Source organism: Cuculus canorus, chromosome 5 (assembly GCF_017976375.1).
Source record: "Cuculus canorus isolate bCucCan1 chromosome 5, bCucCan1.pri, whole genome shotgun sequence".
In the NCBI taxonomy this organism is placed as follows: domain Eukaryota; kingdom Metazoa; phylum Chordata; class Aves; order Cuculiformes; family Cuculidae; genus Cuculus; species Cuculus canorus.
In genome coordinates this window covers 38,487,686-38,503,017 of record NC_071405.1, presented here as the reverse complement: position 1 = coordinate 38,503,017, position 15,332 = coordinate 38,487,686, and the positions used below count along the sequence as shown (strand labels likewise).

At 38.7% G+C, this 15,332-nt stretch overlaps 1 protein-coding gene across 1 annotated transcript in view; it reads right to left on the bottom strand.

Annotated features, from left to right (window-relative positions):
• Nucleotides 1–14,530, bottom strand: part of INSC (INSC spindle orientation adaptor protein) — a 131,780-nt gene extending 117,250 nt beyond the window's left edge. Inside the window, 2 exon segments of the mRNA XM_009571811.2 lie at nucleotides 14,366–14,500; nucleotides 14,503–14,530. Of these exon segments, the coding sequence (XP_009570106.2) occupies nucleotides 14,366–14,500; nucleotides 14,503–14,530 (163 nt within the window).
• Nucleotides 14,531–15,332: the final 802 nt, after the last annotated feature.

Sequence of the window (15,332 nt, the reverse complement as noted above, 5' to 3'; positions counted from 1 at the left end):
GCTTCTTACTTTAAAGGAAACCTATTGATTGACTGACTTTTTACCTCACATCAATGTGCAGGTCCCAGGAGAAAAAAACATGAAGTGGGTATAAAGCTACCAAAATTTATACCTTATGAGGTAGAAAGACACCAGAATTTCAATGACATCTCTTTCTACTTGAGAGACAAATGTAAAGCTCTGCACTTCACTGACTATATGTTGGTAACTAACAGTGCTTCACAGCATGGGGTTATTCTAATGTCCCCAGAAAAATTTGACTCCAACCAGATCACAGACAAAGGCTGCATTGGAAGCCCTGTCCCACCCATGGGAGACAGCAATTGTCAAAGCATACACCCATCATTTCAGTTACAAGTCCATGAAAATGTGAAATCAAAACGGACTTTGTTCATAGCCATATTCCTGCAAGCACCTTCTATAAAAATCAGGGGAGGAAGAGTTGCTACACAGCACACACCTAAAGTAATCTTACTTCAGCTGCGCTTTGGCAAAAAGCCTAGGTAGTAACAAGATTTTTCCGTTTAGTTAGCAAACGGATCCCATTTCCCTTCTTTCCAGGACCCACATCCATATATTCAACTATAGGTTTGGTATCAGCATTTATAGTTTTCATATGGTTACCATTTCTAAGGAAACCACTTTCTTACAGTAGACACAGTATATTTTCATGTTATTCTGGTTTTGGCAAAATACTTGTAGAGTGTGGGAAAGGAGAAGGAGAGACCACAATGGATAGAAATGAGACTAAAAAAAAAAGAAATTAAAGGTATGTTTCTTAAGACAGAATATATCACATATGCAAGCATCACTAGGAAATTATGTTTCAAACTCACTTTTTGCTTTTCTTTGCTCAATACAGCTATCACAACCATTCAGATCTTTTCAGGTTGGATTTCACGTCAATATGTAAAAGCATTGTCTATGAAGGGACTGAAGCAGTCAGATCACCTTATTCACTACCATTTCCCTAGGTGCATCTAGCTCTGGAGATCACAGTGTCCTGGAGACAACAGTGACTTTGCTCACCTGCGCTGTCTTGGGTATGACACAGCCACAATAGTATCAGTAGAAAACTCCAAGTATTTACATAAATGCATTCTCTAGCACATCTACGCCTTGATGTAGTGCGTCATGGTGGTTAGCTGGCAGGAGCAGCAAAGGAAACCTAAGTCTCTAGCACTGGTTGGATATTCTTCTACCTTCATTTTCTTTCTGTTCTAAACAGCATAGAAAAAAAACAAAACTGAAGACTGTACCAACAGGCAAAGGAGTAAATTTATCATTTCAGTACTAATTTTTGAAACAGCAGTTCCAGAATCCAATATACATAAACTATTCAGGCTCAAAGACTGGCATTAAATATCATGGCTTCTAAAGAAAATATAAACCCAGTCTTCAGCTTGCCCTGGTATTAGTGTCTACAGTATCCCATGAGTGGGCTTTCATCTATCCTAAAAATTTACAGGTCCAATGCATTAAACAGATACTGATAAAGACACAAATCTAAGAAACTCAAGGCCACACATTTCAGTCTAGTCCTGCTGTGGCAGGGATTGACGTCAACCATTGCAGCTGCTTGCTCTATCACACTGTTGGAATGATTTTTTTGACACATAATAAATAATGCCATTAAAAGGAAAAAAAGAGCCACCCATCCCGAAACATCTCACCCAGACTGTAACAAACAAGAGTGGGGAAAAAACAAAATACCCAAAGGTCAGTCTACTATAGGTACAATCAATGCCTTCAACCTCCCTCGTGTTTGGGCTGAAAAGACACATTTAAATCTTACATGCATTGTACGCTTGACAGTATAGTTCCTTTATATGAAGAAAGTTGCCATTCACAAGTTACTCAGACCCTCATCTTTGAGAACATGTTGATATAGTTTTAATTCTTCCTGTGCTTGCATTTTTTAATAGGTTTGCTTTCCCAACTGCAACACCTCAACCCAGCCAGCTCTCGAAGATTGATCCCTACAATATTTCCTAATGGTTTCTTTCTGATAACAGCAAAAGTTCTTGCATATTTATTTGCTACCCATTAATTATCACTGAATGAATGCGATGTTGGATTTCCAAAGACAAAGATTTGGGTTCTGGTGTTCACCTCATTGTCACCGTTACAAAACAAGTTTGAATCCATTAAATTTAAAAGTGATCAGATGATCCAAAATGTTAATAGGAAGAAACCTTTCCCTTTAAAATCATAAACTGTTCCTCCAGATTATGTGATAAATGCTCATAGTAGGTTTTAAAACTATAAGTCAAGAACAAAGAAGCCAGCATACAAATGCAACATAGATGTAAAGTTCAATTTTTTTTTCACAGCACAGAAGCACAGCTTAGTACCTAGACATGACATTTACTTTTCTGACTTTTAATAATCCTAATAAACAAACAGATATTTATCCTGCAAGTCACTTTTTCAAGCTATCTATAGGACTGTTGAATGCATTTCTGTCTGCTGCAGCCCTGCAGAGTGGAGAGTAGGCAGTAGAAAACGCTTTAGCCCTGCACAGGCACATTGCATCTCTGTACAGCATTGAGCACTGACATTTCTCCTGAAAGGAAAACAAAAATCTACATATTGCCCAAGAGACTGCTACATGTCCACACGGTCCCTCTTCAGTAACCTATGCAAGGGCTAATTAGCAAAACTAAAGTCAAAGAGCTCTCCAAGAGATATTGACCATCATTGAATTAATACACTTGCGATGAAGGGGAAGAATGTCACATACCTCTACTTATTTTACAGTTCTTGTGAATGCTAGCCTACCTACCACTGGAATGTTAGATATTATTAAACTGAAGCCTGGGCCAGCGGCTGACTTTATGCTGAAAGTGGACTCAATTCCTTTTACATCCACCAGAGCAAGGAATGGAAAATGAAATCATGTTACATCACCAAACTGGAAGAGAAGCGAAGGGGTCAATTCAGCCCCATTGAAAATCTGCCCTGCCTCGAAATAATAGCCAGGTTTGTGATGTGATTAAGGCAACTAGTATCATATTTTGAGGGTTGACATATTGGGTATGTTTTTGAAATTACTTTACATCTATCCCACTGCAGGAACAGTGGTAATGGAGTTCATTTCCAAAAGATCAGCATTTAATTGTTAAAAATACTTTTTATTAATATAAAATTATTTATGAAATCATATCCTCTTTGGTTTCTTCCTTGGCTCAGTTTTCAGTACTGGAAAGTGCTGAAGTCCATCTGTTGTGCACAGACTCATTAGTTGTGAAGGGAATAGCTAAAGCTGGAATAAGACTCCTTTGCCTGAGTAGTTTCCCTCTGCACTGAAAAAATGCTGCATTCTCCTTCCCTTCAGGCCAAAGGAAGCCCTCAATCACTGTGTGAAAATCTGATTTAGACATAAAACAGGAACCCTAGAAGATACAATAGTGCAAACTGGGCAAACAGTCCAAATTCTGCTGCCTGGATCATGATGACTCTCCCACCCTTGGTTCACCTTTCTTCTCATCAGGCAGAAGGAACATATAGTCTTCTATTCTGAAAAGCTATTTGGTAGTTATTAGCTTTTAATTCATCTAGTTTGTGCTAAAAGCTAACACATTTCGAAAAATTCATTCCCTACAGTATCTGCCATCAAGCCCCCCCAATCCTTCTTCAGTAATATATAAAACAGTACAAAGAAGCTTTACAAAAGAGAAAGGTATCAACACCAAAGAGACAAATGGGTGTGCAATGCAATCATGAAATATAAGCAGAAACAAGCTCAACAACACTCATTTTCTAGTATAACTAATACATCATTCATGATGGCTCGACATTAGCTGCATGTTCTTACCTGAATGCATTTTGTTTGAAACAAAAAGCGTAAGCCCAGCTCTTGTTAGGTGTGCTTTAACTTTGGTTTCATGCTAAGTGCAAATACAGTTCTCAAATTCACATCTTTTCTGGTCAGAATACAAATAATTCTCTCTTTGATGACTTATTTGACAAAATCGCAATTCTCTCTATGGACAGCCTCAAAGCTCTGGAGTATTTTCTATTGGTTTCCATTTCTGTTGGGGATTTTTTGCCCAAGCTCCTTAAACATGTTTAATAGCAGAATCTTGAATATGACAGAAAAACAGTAAACTCGTTCAAGCACAAAAATAAGCAAGAGCATGAAAATGGAAATAGCCTACCTATGTTATATACCTTAAGGAAAAGCAGTAAATCCAAAGAAAGTCTTGATGTAACTTAGGCTGCCCGAAGTGCAAAGACATCCAGGGTTTCAGTCCTGCCAGGATCCCAATCCAGCAAAGTACTCAAGGATGTTCATAGGAACCAAAATATAAAACCTCACATGTTAAAACCTGGCACCTGTTTAAAGTGCTTTGCTACACCAAAGCCAGCAACCTCAGCACTTCTCCCGTAAGCCGCTTGTGAATCTTCACAGATATTAGTTGCATGGTCCTTCAGCACTTGCCTTTAACCTCTCCAAACACCCCATGATTTGGAGCATTTGCCATCTGAGGATTGCCTTAGCGTAGCTGCTGTTTATCCATTGAAATGCGTAGACTGAAAGTAGTTTCTAAGCCTTTGACATAGCTCTTGAAGAAACTAGAGAAACCTGGTACAGAAACTTTCAGCAAGAATGATACTGAAAAGAACACACACCCCATGCAATTGTTTAAACTCAAAACAATTTTTCTAATGTCTCATAGGCAGTGGCTGTACAGCACACCTACCTTAAGGGTTGCTTGGATGCAGCTGCCCCAGTAGTTTTTTCGGAAATGGCTGTTCTGGACAGACAGGATTTTGTGGTCAGAGCGTCAGTCTGACTCTGCCCCTGGTTCTCATGCGGCCCAGTGAGTCACTCAGCCCCTATTTCAGCAAAATGCATGTCTAGCTAGGAAGATATAGAGCATATGCTTAAGGCAAATTTATTTTATTGAGATTTGAGCACGTTGTTTGTCAAATAAAGCAAGTTCCTTCTTTGTTGGACTAAAGGCTTATGGTACTTTCTACCAAAAAAAAAAAAAAAAAAATATCGAACAGCAGAAGACTATTCTCCCCTTTCACTCCCACCTGCTTACTTGCTAAGCCATGTGGAAAAGAAACTCCCTTGGGTTGCCCCTTCACATTTAGCACAGTGCAATGGCTTTGAGTATAGGTTTCTCAGCGTTGTTTTGTGAACCACTTTCATGCTGAGTGCATTTATTAAGCTCTGGAGTTCTGCTTAGTTATGAAGTGTGTCCTTAAACACATTATAGCATGGGTGTTTGATTTTTGTGGTTCAGTGCAGATTTATATAAAGAAGTCAAGAACAAAACTAAAGCATCGGTAAGTTTTAAGGGTTCCACTCAAGCTCCAAGAAGGAAATACCACAACGTATTATCTAGTGAGGTGCTGTTGCTAAGCAGATGAAAAACTCTGCTTCCCCCAAGTTGCCTCAGCACATTTATGCTTTTGACACGATGTCTCTTGGACACAAGCTGGTTGCCCAGCCCTGCAATCACGCTAGATTAGAAACAATCACATTCCCCTCATTCCTTTCTTTATACCACTCCATCTTCCAGTAGCTTCAACATATCTAGCTTCTGGTTGCCAGATTTGACAGGTATATGGGATACACTCAGAAATCTATATTTTCTGGACTGGATGGGAACTCAAGTTCAAGAATTTAATAGCTCTGAAAAAAAATTTCAGTCTATTTTATCCTCCATTGTGCGGACATAACTCTCAGCTAAAGACCATTAGGGTAAATTGAATAACTCCTAGATGTGAAAACTTGGCCAACGCATTTTTTTACACAAATTAAATATACACATATTGCAGTGGACAACTTATTTCAAATGACAAAATGGGAGACAGCAATAGACTTCCACAGCTTTCATACTAGACACACAACACATAACAGCCAAGTCTTTAGATGCATGTTGCAATAAAGAAACAGTACCAAAAATACATATTTGTAGGCAAACAATGGTCTTGCAAATGACTACATAGGTTTATGCAGAAAAAATAGCACAAGGGGAGAAGATCCTGTGAAAAAAGGCTTGAACATGGGACAACGATAGCACAACTCAAACTCAGGTAAAAATTAGTTTATCATTTAGAAAAAAGAAAAGCAAGGGATAGCAAATTGAGGCGCTTTCGGTTACATGCAAGTTTATCTTATTCTTTACCAATACACCAAGTGTTTCCACATACTGCCCTTTTTGATAACAAGAGATGATGCAAGCACTACAACATCTATCAGAAGAACAATGTTTTAGCTCATGAATGAGGCGCCAGCACACTGTGGGGATGGTACAGGATTGCGGCTGACAAGCATCTGCCTTTTCATCAATCAGCCTCTGATTGCCTGAAATACTAACCTATACAGAAGTTCTTTGCACAAACAGAGGTATTTTGGACATTAAAAATGAAAACTCATGCTATCAATAGAAAGCTAGGTTGCTAGGAAGGAAAAACAACAAATGTATGGAATTTTAAGATTTATTATTATTATTTTTATTTAAAGGAAGGAAGACGAAGCAAGTCAGGTGAGCATAAGCCTTGCCTGCATACACGTGTACGTCTCTAAACATCAGCTCACTGAGAGACACCACCAAAAATTCCCAAATTCTAGTACCAGCCCACCGCACCTAGTCTTCTTTACGTTCTAACAAAAATCCAAATCCAACGCAGGACTAGGTTCCCTGTGTATGAAGCAGGAATTCATTGCACACAGAACATCTAAGGAATCTTTCCGTTACTCTGGGATCCCCCAACACACAAAAAGCCTACTAAAACAAGCCAATATCATTGGTCACGTGCCATGTATCAGTAATGCTGGATGGTGTAGCTCTATCATACATAGAGTAGCTCTGTCACTTCGGAAGTGAAGCATACTTACTGCAGAGCTACAGTCACGGTACTTAGAATGCAGTAGCCAAATACTTCCTCGAAGCTTCAAACTTATGGCAAGTGCACAGGAACAGCAAGAGTGCTAACAGACCGAAGAGTGGATGCACACAGCTACCATTGAATCAGAGCCACAATCGGAACCAAGTCTAACTTTTCTGTTTCAAAGAGGTACAAGAATGGGTGATGCTACTTCTTTGGCTAGATAGAAGTAACTCCCTCTTTTGCTTAGCAGGCTTCCTAACAGAGAGTAGGAGGCAGAAGGTTGCTTTGTTCATTCCATGAACACTGTGTACTTGTACAGAAAGAGCAACTGATTTTATTGGTAACATCTTGGAGGTTTCTGGCCTCCCTAGTATCACACTCCCCTTCTCAGACAAGCAAGCTTCCTGTAAAACCGATATACCAGACCCTTTTGTGCTGTTTATCAAGCATAAAACCTTTCAGATGGCTCTAAGAAAGCTTTTCAGTATCCATGGGATTAAAGTGATTACAGACTTTTCTACAGAACTGAATCTTCCTTTACCTAGTTAGCAGACTTCTGCTACACAATCTTTTCATGATTTATCAATAGTTTCTCTTAACCACCCATCTACTGTATTTATAAACATATTAAGAAATCACTTGAAGCTTTTTATGTGAACATATAATGTTAACTGTATAAATTAATTTGCAGAGCAACTCCTTTCAATCTCTCCCACATTTCAAAGAAGCACTAAAGCCATTATAAGATTTAAATTTTTAAATTGCATCCTGTTTTTCTCTCATTAACATTAGACAGGCACACAAAGAACTAATGCACTATTATAACCACCACAGAGACAGAATAAAAAAAAAAATCAGCTCTTAGAAGTCCTATACGGGTGGCTACCTTACTTCGTTTATTACAGCAGGAGCCATGTAAAATGCCATGTACAGTCTCTCAAAGAGAAGGTTCTTGGTAGTGATGTGCTGCAGCCTCCCCTCTGCCAAGCAAGGCACGAGCATGAGCAAAGCCACAGAATAGAGCACGATGAACATAAACAGATCATGAAAACACTATAGTTGTGGGAAAGCAGATTGAACCCAAGACACGCAAGCCCTGAACTGCAAAGGACTTTGAGAAGGAAACAAGACATTCTATATTAGATGGGCTGCCAAAAGATGGTAACAGCCAGGCTTCAGGATTTTATTTCCTTGTTGCTCTTAGTATATACTTCCTCAAATCAACAATGTATTTTTCAACAATAAACACACTTGATACCACCCTTCATGCAGAATGAAGGAAATATTTACCAGCTGTCCTGAAGCTGTGAAAGGTTCTGTCATGAAAGAACAAAATGAAAAGTTGAAGTCTTTGGCCACCCCAGTACATGAAGCCATCAAAATGCTTGAATGTGGTTGTTGCTACATCTCTGTTAGTGTTAAAAAGCAAACCAGACTGTGATCTTGTACAACATATATATAATCTATTAATCAACAGTCCTACATAAAATTTTTCTCTTATTTAAGAAAAAAAAAGTGAGCTTGACAGATTAGCTCTACAAGAGTAGAAAGTTGTCAGATTTTAGACTGTTCCATAGCTTGCCCCCCAACAAGTTTTTGGCAAAAGACAAAGTGATGTAACTTTGCAACATTTCTAGTTTACTCGCTGGCAAAAGGCAAAAGAATTTATATGCCTCTTGCATAAGGTTATGTTAAAATTGCATCTATTTTTGCAGCAGATATTACACATCCAAATCCATCTGTAAATATCTGTTATCTTCCACTGCATCAGGAGCCCAGCGATCAGATGATGACCAAACCCCTGTCCTCCCACTTGCGGTGTCATATGCAGATTGCACACTGCCTCAAAAAAATAAATAGCAAACACCAACCAAAAAGATAAAACAGAGATTTACTCTTGCTTTGCTTTTAGGTACCACATATTTGAGTCTGAACTGTACAAATTCCAGGAAGTCAAAGAGCAAATTGGAACGAACATCAACCCAGCACAGTTTTCCCAGATCCAGCACCACCCTGCTGTTTTAGCAGTTCCTCTAGAAAGTGTTCTATGACTAATTAAAACTTTGGATATTTATTTACCAACTTATTTTTGCTATGTTTTATCTTATATTTTACTTCCTACACCTCTGTATAAATCACTTTTAAATGAACAGCTGATTGAAAGTCTTCCTAGGAAAGGCATTGCAGTACAGAAAGTGAATCAAGTTGTCTCTTCAGACACTCATGAAAAATTGGCTGCATAAGAACAGTTGTCACAGAAACCCCCAAAATACATTTCCTCGCACTCACCACACCACAGTATGTGATGTGCCACAGCTATTTCCTCTTTTTGAGATGCGCATAATTGTGGCATCTTAGATAATGCAGTGAGCAGGCAGAAATGGTAACTTTTGAAATGGAAAAATGATAGTTTGCACAGTAATTGCAAGCTATCATAAATGCCCGAGTTACTTAACTGCAAGACAGAACAAAGGCTGGCCCCAGTATGAGGCAATTAAACCCCATTGCAATCAAAATAAAAATAAAAGCGTTTGTCACAAATGTACTTTTTTGTTTTTACTGGAAATTGTGAAGTAGCTCAGCCTCAAGGAATCAGATCGAGCCAAACTACAGGTCTCCCTTCCACAGAGACTCTGAGCTGTGTCTTCTGTGCTTTCTCTGGACAGCTGGCACTCTGAGAAGGGGAAAAAAAAAAAAAAAAAAAGGAAAAGAAAAAGACAAAAGAAAAACATGGGAAAATTTCTTTCTGAAAGTAGCCACTGACAGCCAGCTCAAAGGGAGGCAGGTATTGCTTTACAGAGATCTGAAGCCATTACAGATTGTCTAGCATTTAAGAAATTTCTCTCCATTGGTGGACACTTTTTTATGGAATCAAGTCCATAAGGAGTAATGAACAGATTGATTTGGCACAAAGTTGCACATCATTATATCTCCAAGATCTAGACTTATTGTTACTTATATTTAGTATACGTGATAACTAATAAAGCGATTGAGTTAATACAACCTGAAAGCTAAAAGAGTACTTTTACAGTGATGGGTCAGTTCCATCCTTTGAGTAGAATTAGTCCTCTCATTAGCGATATTGTTCCCTCTTTAATATCCCTGTCTCATTTTCTTCAAATCAATTACCCCTGTGCCGATTCATTCAATTTATTTTGGAGGTGACTAGGGTGGGGCAGGGGGAAGAAAGGAGGAAGGGAATGAAGAGAAAAAACAAAGTATTTTAAATTGAAAAAAAAAAACTCTAAGCTACTTGAATACATTTTTAATAAAGAAAACTAGACACAATGTGAAAAACTCTTTACTTTTTTTTTTTTTTCCCCACCAGAACTTTCCTCCCCTGACTAGTTCACTGTTCTGGCTCCTTACTCTTTTTCCCTCTTTTCTTCTCCTTTCCAAGAGAGTGTATTTGCTTTTGAAAGGAATTGAGAACTTCGAGCCTTTTCTTTACCTGGTGTATTGGCTGTTACAGAGGCCTTTCATTAGGATATTACATAAATGGTACTTGAAGCAATAATAGTGCAAAACAACATTCTAAAGGAACAATTTATTAATGCAATAAGAATTGTCTCATTTTCCGTAGAAGTACATGTTACTAATGTAATGTTTCTATTTTCAAAGCCCATGAAGATATGGTCTGCCTTTGGCAAATGGTACCGAGATTCACAGTGCTAAACAATGGGGGGGGTGGTGTTTATAAAAACTTTTATTTGCTATTATTTTGTGACCTAGCTTCTTGTGCTGAGGTTCTGACAATGGCAAATAAAATTCTGCCAAAAATAGAAACAAATTACATGATTGAGATTAATAATTCCATCTTCCTAAATGTGTCCCCAAAAAAGTAAGATTTGAGAGAAAACCTGATATCTGTCATGATGTACTGTTAGGTGCAAGAGCTGCCGACCAGGGTCATAAAGGCAGAAACCATGAAGGGGAACTCAAGGTACAGGGAACCCGATTAATCCCAAACTATTCTCCTGTCTGTCCTTTAGGCAGAAGTGCCAGCCTCTCCATGGAAACAGCTCCAAAATCTGCCACCAGCTGTTTGTGAAATAACTTCACTCTAGGAAAATGCACGTTTTATAAGCACCTTGTTTCGATGGCATGTTTATCCATGGAAACCCTCAAGAAACTAAGAGAAAAAGAACATTCTTAAATCAAACAACATTATCTGGATCACATCATGTCACAAGGTCATTTTTCTGCCCATTGTTTTTGGCACTGCTTTTGAGCACTACAAGTGAGTACCTGTCATTTCCCTTAAAAGCTACAATTTGCAGTAGACAAAAAGAGTATTCACCTCATACAGTTTAAAAGTGGAATCATTTTCAGAAAGGTATTTATAGGACTCTGAATTCTTTTTTCTTTCAGCTCTAGAACACAGCTATTTCATTTATCTTAAAATAATTTCCTAGACGCAATTGAGCAAATCTACTTTTTAAGAAAGGGTAATAAACTCTTCTCTTTTGTCTATCAGTACAGTAACAAAGCACGCAATCCTTAGCATCCAGAGAGCATTTTTCCACCTTTGGCTTCAGTTTGGACAACAAGTTGTACTGTAATGGTAGTCTCCCATATGGAAACCAGCACGTTTCTGTCAATCTTTGTTGAACCTCATCTGGATTATTATCATACTCAGAGCATCATTAAAATTAAGACAGTGATTCAATTTCCACCCATCATCAAGAAGGAAGCATGGAGGATGCAGAAGCATTAGAAATAAAAATTATCAAATTGAGAGAGAAGTGACATCTCCACCCTTCCTATTTTGCATAGCTTTCCTGCCTTTTTTTAAAACCAAAATATAGCAGCGGCACATTCACAACTACAAATGAACTCTTTTGTCATTTTTGTACTTTATTATGAGCAAACAACGCTAACAGGTGGGCAAAGGGCTTCATAGTAGTCCCAGCAATTTACAGCACATCATCTCTCTGCTTTCACATCCATACAAAACAACCACTATGATGCTCAGACCAAAACAGAGACTACTTTTGTCACCTTGCTGCTGTTGAACACCAAGACACTTACCAGCACTACAATTTTCTGTTACATCATTTTGGATCTGTTTGTAGGACCCAGGCCTATTTCATTGTTGACCTTTCTGAAACACTGATTGGGTTCTGCAGGATATTATGAAAATAATTGCATAAATCCTAACTTTCACTAGAGCTGAACAGGTCTAATGTGAGACAATCTTCACTGTACACAGCTATTCTGAAGGGCTCGATAGGAGACAGTACACTGTATGTAGCTATCTCATGCTAGAACCTCTCGCTGTATGACAGAAACTGTCACAGGTGGCTTTAAGTATATAAGGTTTAGAGAAAAGTTTGAGTTCATAAACCACAACTTGTTCAAAAAATGAGCAAGTGTTCAGTTGCTCAGTTTCAGTACTCTTGCAGCATACTGAATAAGTTGCCTGCAAAGCCCGGGACAGGTACCTTCTACAAATACAAAGGAACACTGCATTTTCCAAACTAGTAGCTGTGTTCACATCCATGGGGAGTCACATGGACTAAATTTTGTCAAATATAAAGTTTGAAATATTTTTTTAATTGTGTGTTGCCCGTTTGCCAAATATAATGGCAAGGAATCACGCCAAGTTTACTGCTTATTTGACTTCTTTCTTATGATGGGATCTGACCATAAAATAGTCAGCTTTGTTTCTCTAGGTTTATTTGCTAGTAACGTATGCTGAAAGATATCTATCGCTTACACGTTTTACAGGTCAATTTTCTGTTGCTCTTTCTGTATATAATTTTGTACAGTCATACACTTAAACATACATTTTCATTGAAATAAATTCAATCTTGAATCTCTTGAAAATAAAGTTGTTAATTTTTCTTTTTTTTATAAAAAGTTTTTGGCTCATTACCTCAACCGTGCTTCCCATCTGGGCCATGGCTTCAATAGGCAATTATTCTGTGGGCTGCAGCTCCATTCACTTGAAAAGCTACTATCTTGAGCCATTGTTGAGAAAGTCAATTGTAAAAAGCTGTGCAGCTTAATAGCCACTGAGTACTTTGCTCAGGGTGCACTTTTGCATGGCTAGAAGTTTTGGTGGTGGGGTTCCTTCTAATGATTAGGTAACATCTTTTTATAGGTTTTTGGGGTTTGGATTTTTATGGAGGGTGGGGGTGTTATCTTTCTTTTGGGGGTTTGGGGTGCTCTGTTTTGTTTGGTTGTGTTTTGAGGGGGTTATTTGGGTTTTTTTTTTTTGTTTGGGTTTTGCTTGTGGGTTTGGTTATTTTTATTTGTGTTGGGGTTTTTTTTTTTTTGGGGGGGGGGAGGAGTGGCATGTTAAAAAACCCTACTAAATGTTAGATTCAGTAATCTGCAAGTGACAGCCTTAGAAACATACCCAGCAGACACAAACAAAAATTTCACCACAAAAATCTAGAAGACCGAACCAACAAAACTAGAACCATTTCTTCACTATTAGGGATGCTCATTGCAGAGCAGGGTTCAAATACAGGGTTCTGGATTTGAAGTTTTCAATGCCTTTCCTCATGCATTGGGAGACGCTTGCATTGAACCTGTCATAGGTTGGAGCTCTATAGCTCAGTCAGACTGATAGACAGCATATTGGAGAAAACTAGATTTAAATATCTTGAAATCATCCTCATAGATACCTATTTCAAACACTGCAAACACTTGAGCATAAACTAAGGTGTTTACAAAGAAAGATTTTGGCCCCAAGTCTCCAGCCTATACACATCACTAAACAAGGACAAACTAAATACCCAGAGAAACAAAAGACAAGCTACCCTCCCTACTTTTTCAGCCAGGGAGGTGAAAAGCTGATCTCCAGAGTAAGGTTAGAGAGAGCAGCCGCCTGTAACATGCATTGAGCACTTAGCTGTCCCTTAGCCTCTGTTGGCAAGGGCTCCTGCAATACAGCAATTAGGAAAAGTTCAAAGAGCTCATGGAGGATTATCTACGGGGAGGAAAGAGCCCATGGGGCTTTGCTTCTCCACTGTGGAAATACCTGCACACAAAGTTGAGCAAGAAGACTCTCAGCTGCTCTGAGAAGCTGAGCAGCTAGCATCCTCAAGAACATTACCAAGAGGGCTTACTTTACATGAGAAAAAGGGCTAGTTTCATACTGTTTCCTTGCAAAGCCAGAGAATGGTGATGTGCCATCATCATCTAACTCCACATACAGGCTTGGCTTCAGCTTAAAAAAAAAAAACCAAAACAGTCAAATCCACAGAAGCAATCATACTTACACAACCTCCAGTTTTGTAGAAGAAAAGCCATGGCCTTCCTCTCACATGCTGAAGATGCCACCTTCTTCTACTGTTTCAAATTGCTCTGCACTGCAGTGACTGCTCAGTGATGTGTACTGATTTCACATTCATCAAACATCAGTTAAAACCAACATTCCATAACCTTCTGAATTCAAACACCAAGTACCAGCTTCTATTTGAAAAGCACACAAAACCCAAGAACTCCCTCCAACCCCCACTCTCAAATACTTTCCAAGCTTATTAGTGTAAATCTAACCCACCTGTGCAAGCTGGTAGAGAGGCACAGGCTGTGTTTGTCAGCACAAAACAGCAGTAGAAGGAAAGCAATAAATAAACACGACAGAATCTATAACAGAGAAAAGCTGTCCTGCTTACAGACAAGTCAATGGCAAAGACCCAACAAGAAGCAGTGTTGTGCCCTGCATTAGCAGCCAAGAGCTCAGTGCAATAATCTTACTTTTCCTGTGAGCTTACTAGAGAAAAGAAATTCCCAGTGCATTCCTTACACAGCGTATCCCTTATCTTCTTACTGGAAACACAAGAAAATTCATTGTGACTAGACCCTGGGCTGTAACACTGATCATATTTCAGTACAACTGATAAATAAAGAAAAGTCTTACATAACAATCTTCATTCAAGACACTTAAATCTGCAGCTTCAAATGTTCTTTATGCACTTCCAGTCACATAAAACATTTTCCCCTCCAAGAAAACCAAAGATGGTAGAAAAAGGCAATGTATTCTACCAGCCCATTTAACAAATGAAATATTACTTTCTGTTTGGTGTAAAGTGACAGCTGGTTTATTAGAGCTGACACTGATCCTCCCGAGAGGATTTCAGCGAGCAAGTTGCACAGGTGAAGGTCAAAGTAACACAGGAATTAGATGAAGAGAGGAAGGAAGCAGCTTCTTCTTAAGGACAGAAATTAGCTAACAAAAAAGCTGCTCCTGATGTGGCCGTTGCTGACTGGAAGTACAGCACTTGTAAAATGCTCTGTTCTCGAGAAATGTTTCCAAGACACTTTTTGAATTTAAGATTTTTAGACCTGGTCACCAGCTCTGTTGATGCACGCACAATCCCAATGCACCTCTCACCTGCAGTAAGGACTCCATGGATGCAGTTTCTGCCTTGTCACTGCCTGACTTACACAATATCAAAGGCAACACACATAATATTCTTACTTATGAATCATGCATCACTTTTGATGTATGTAAGAAAGACAATTAA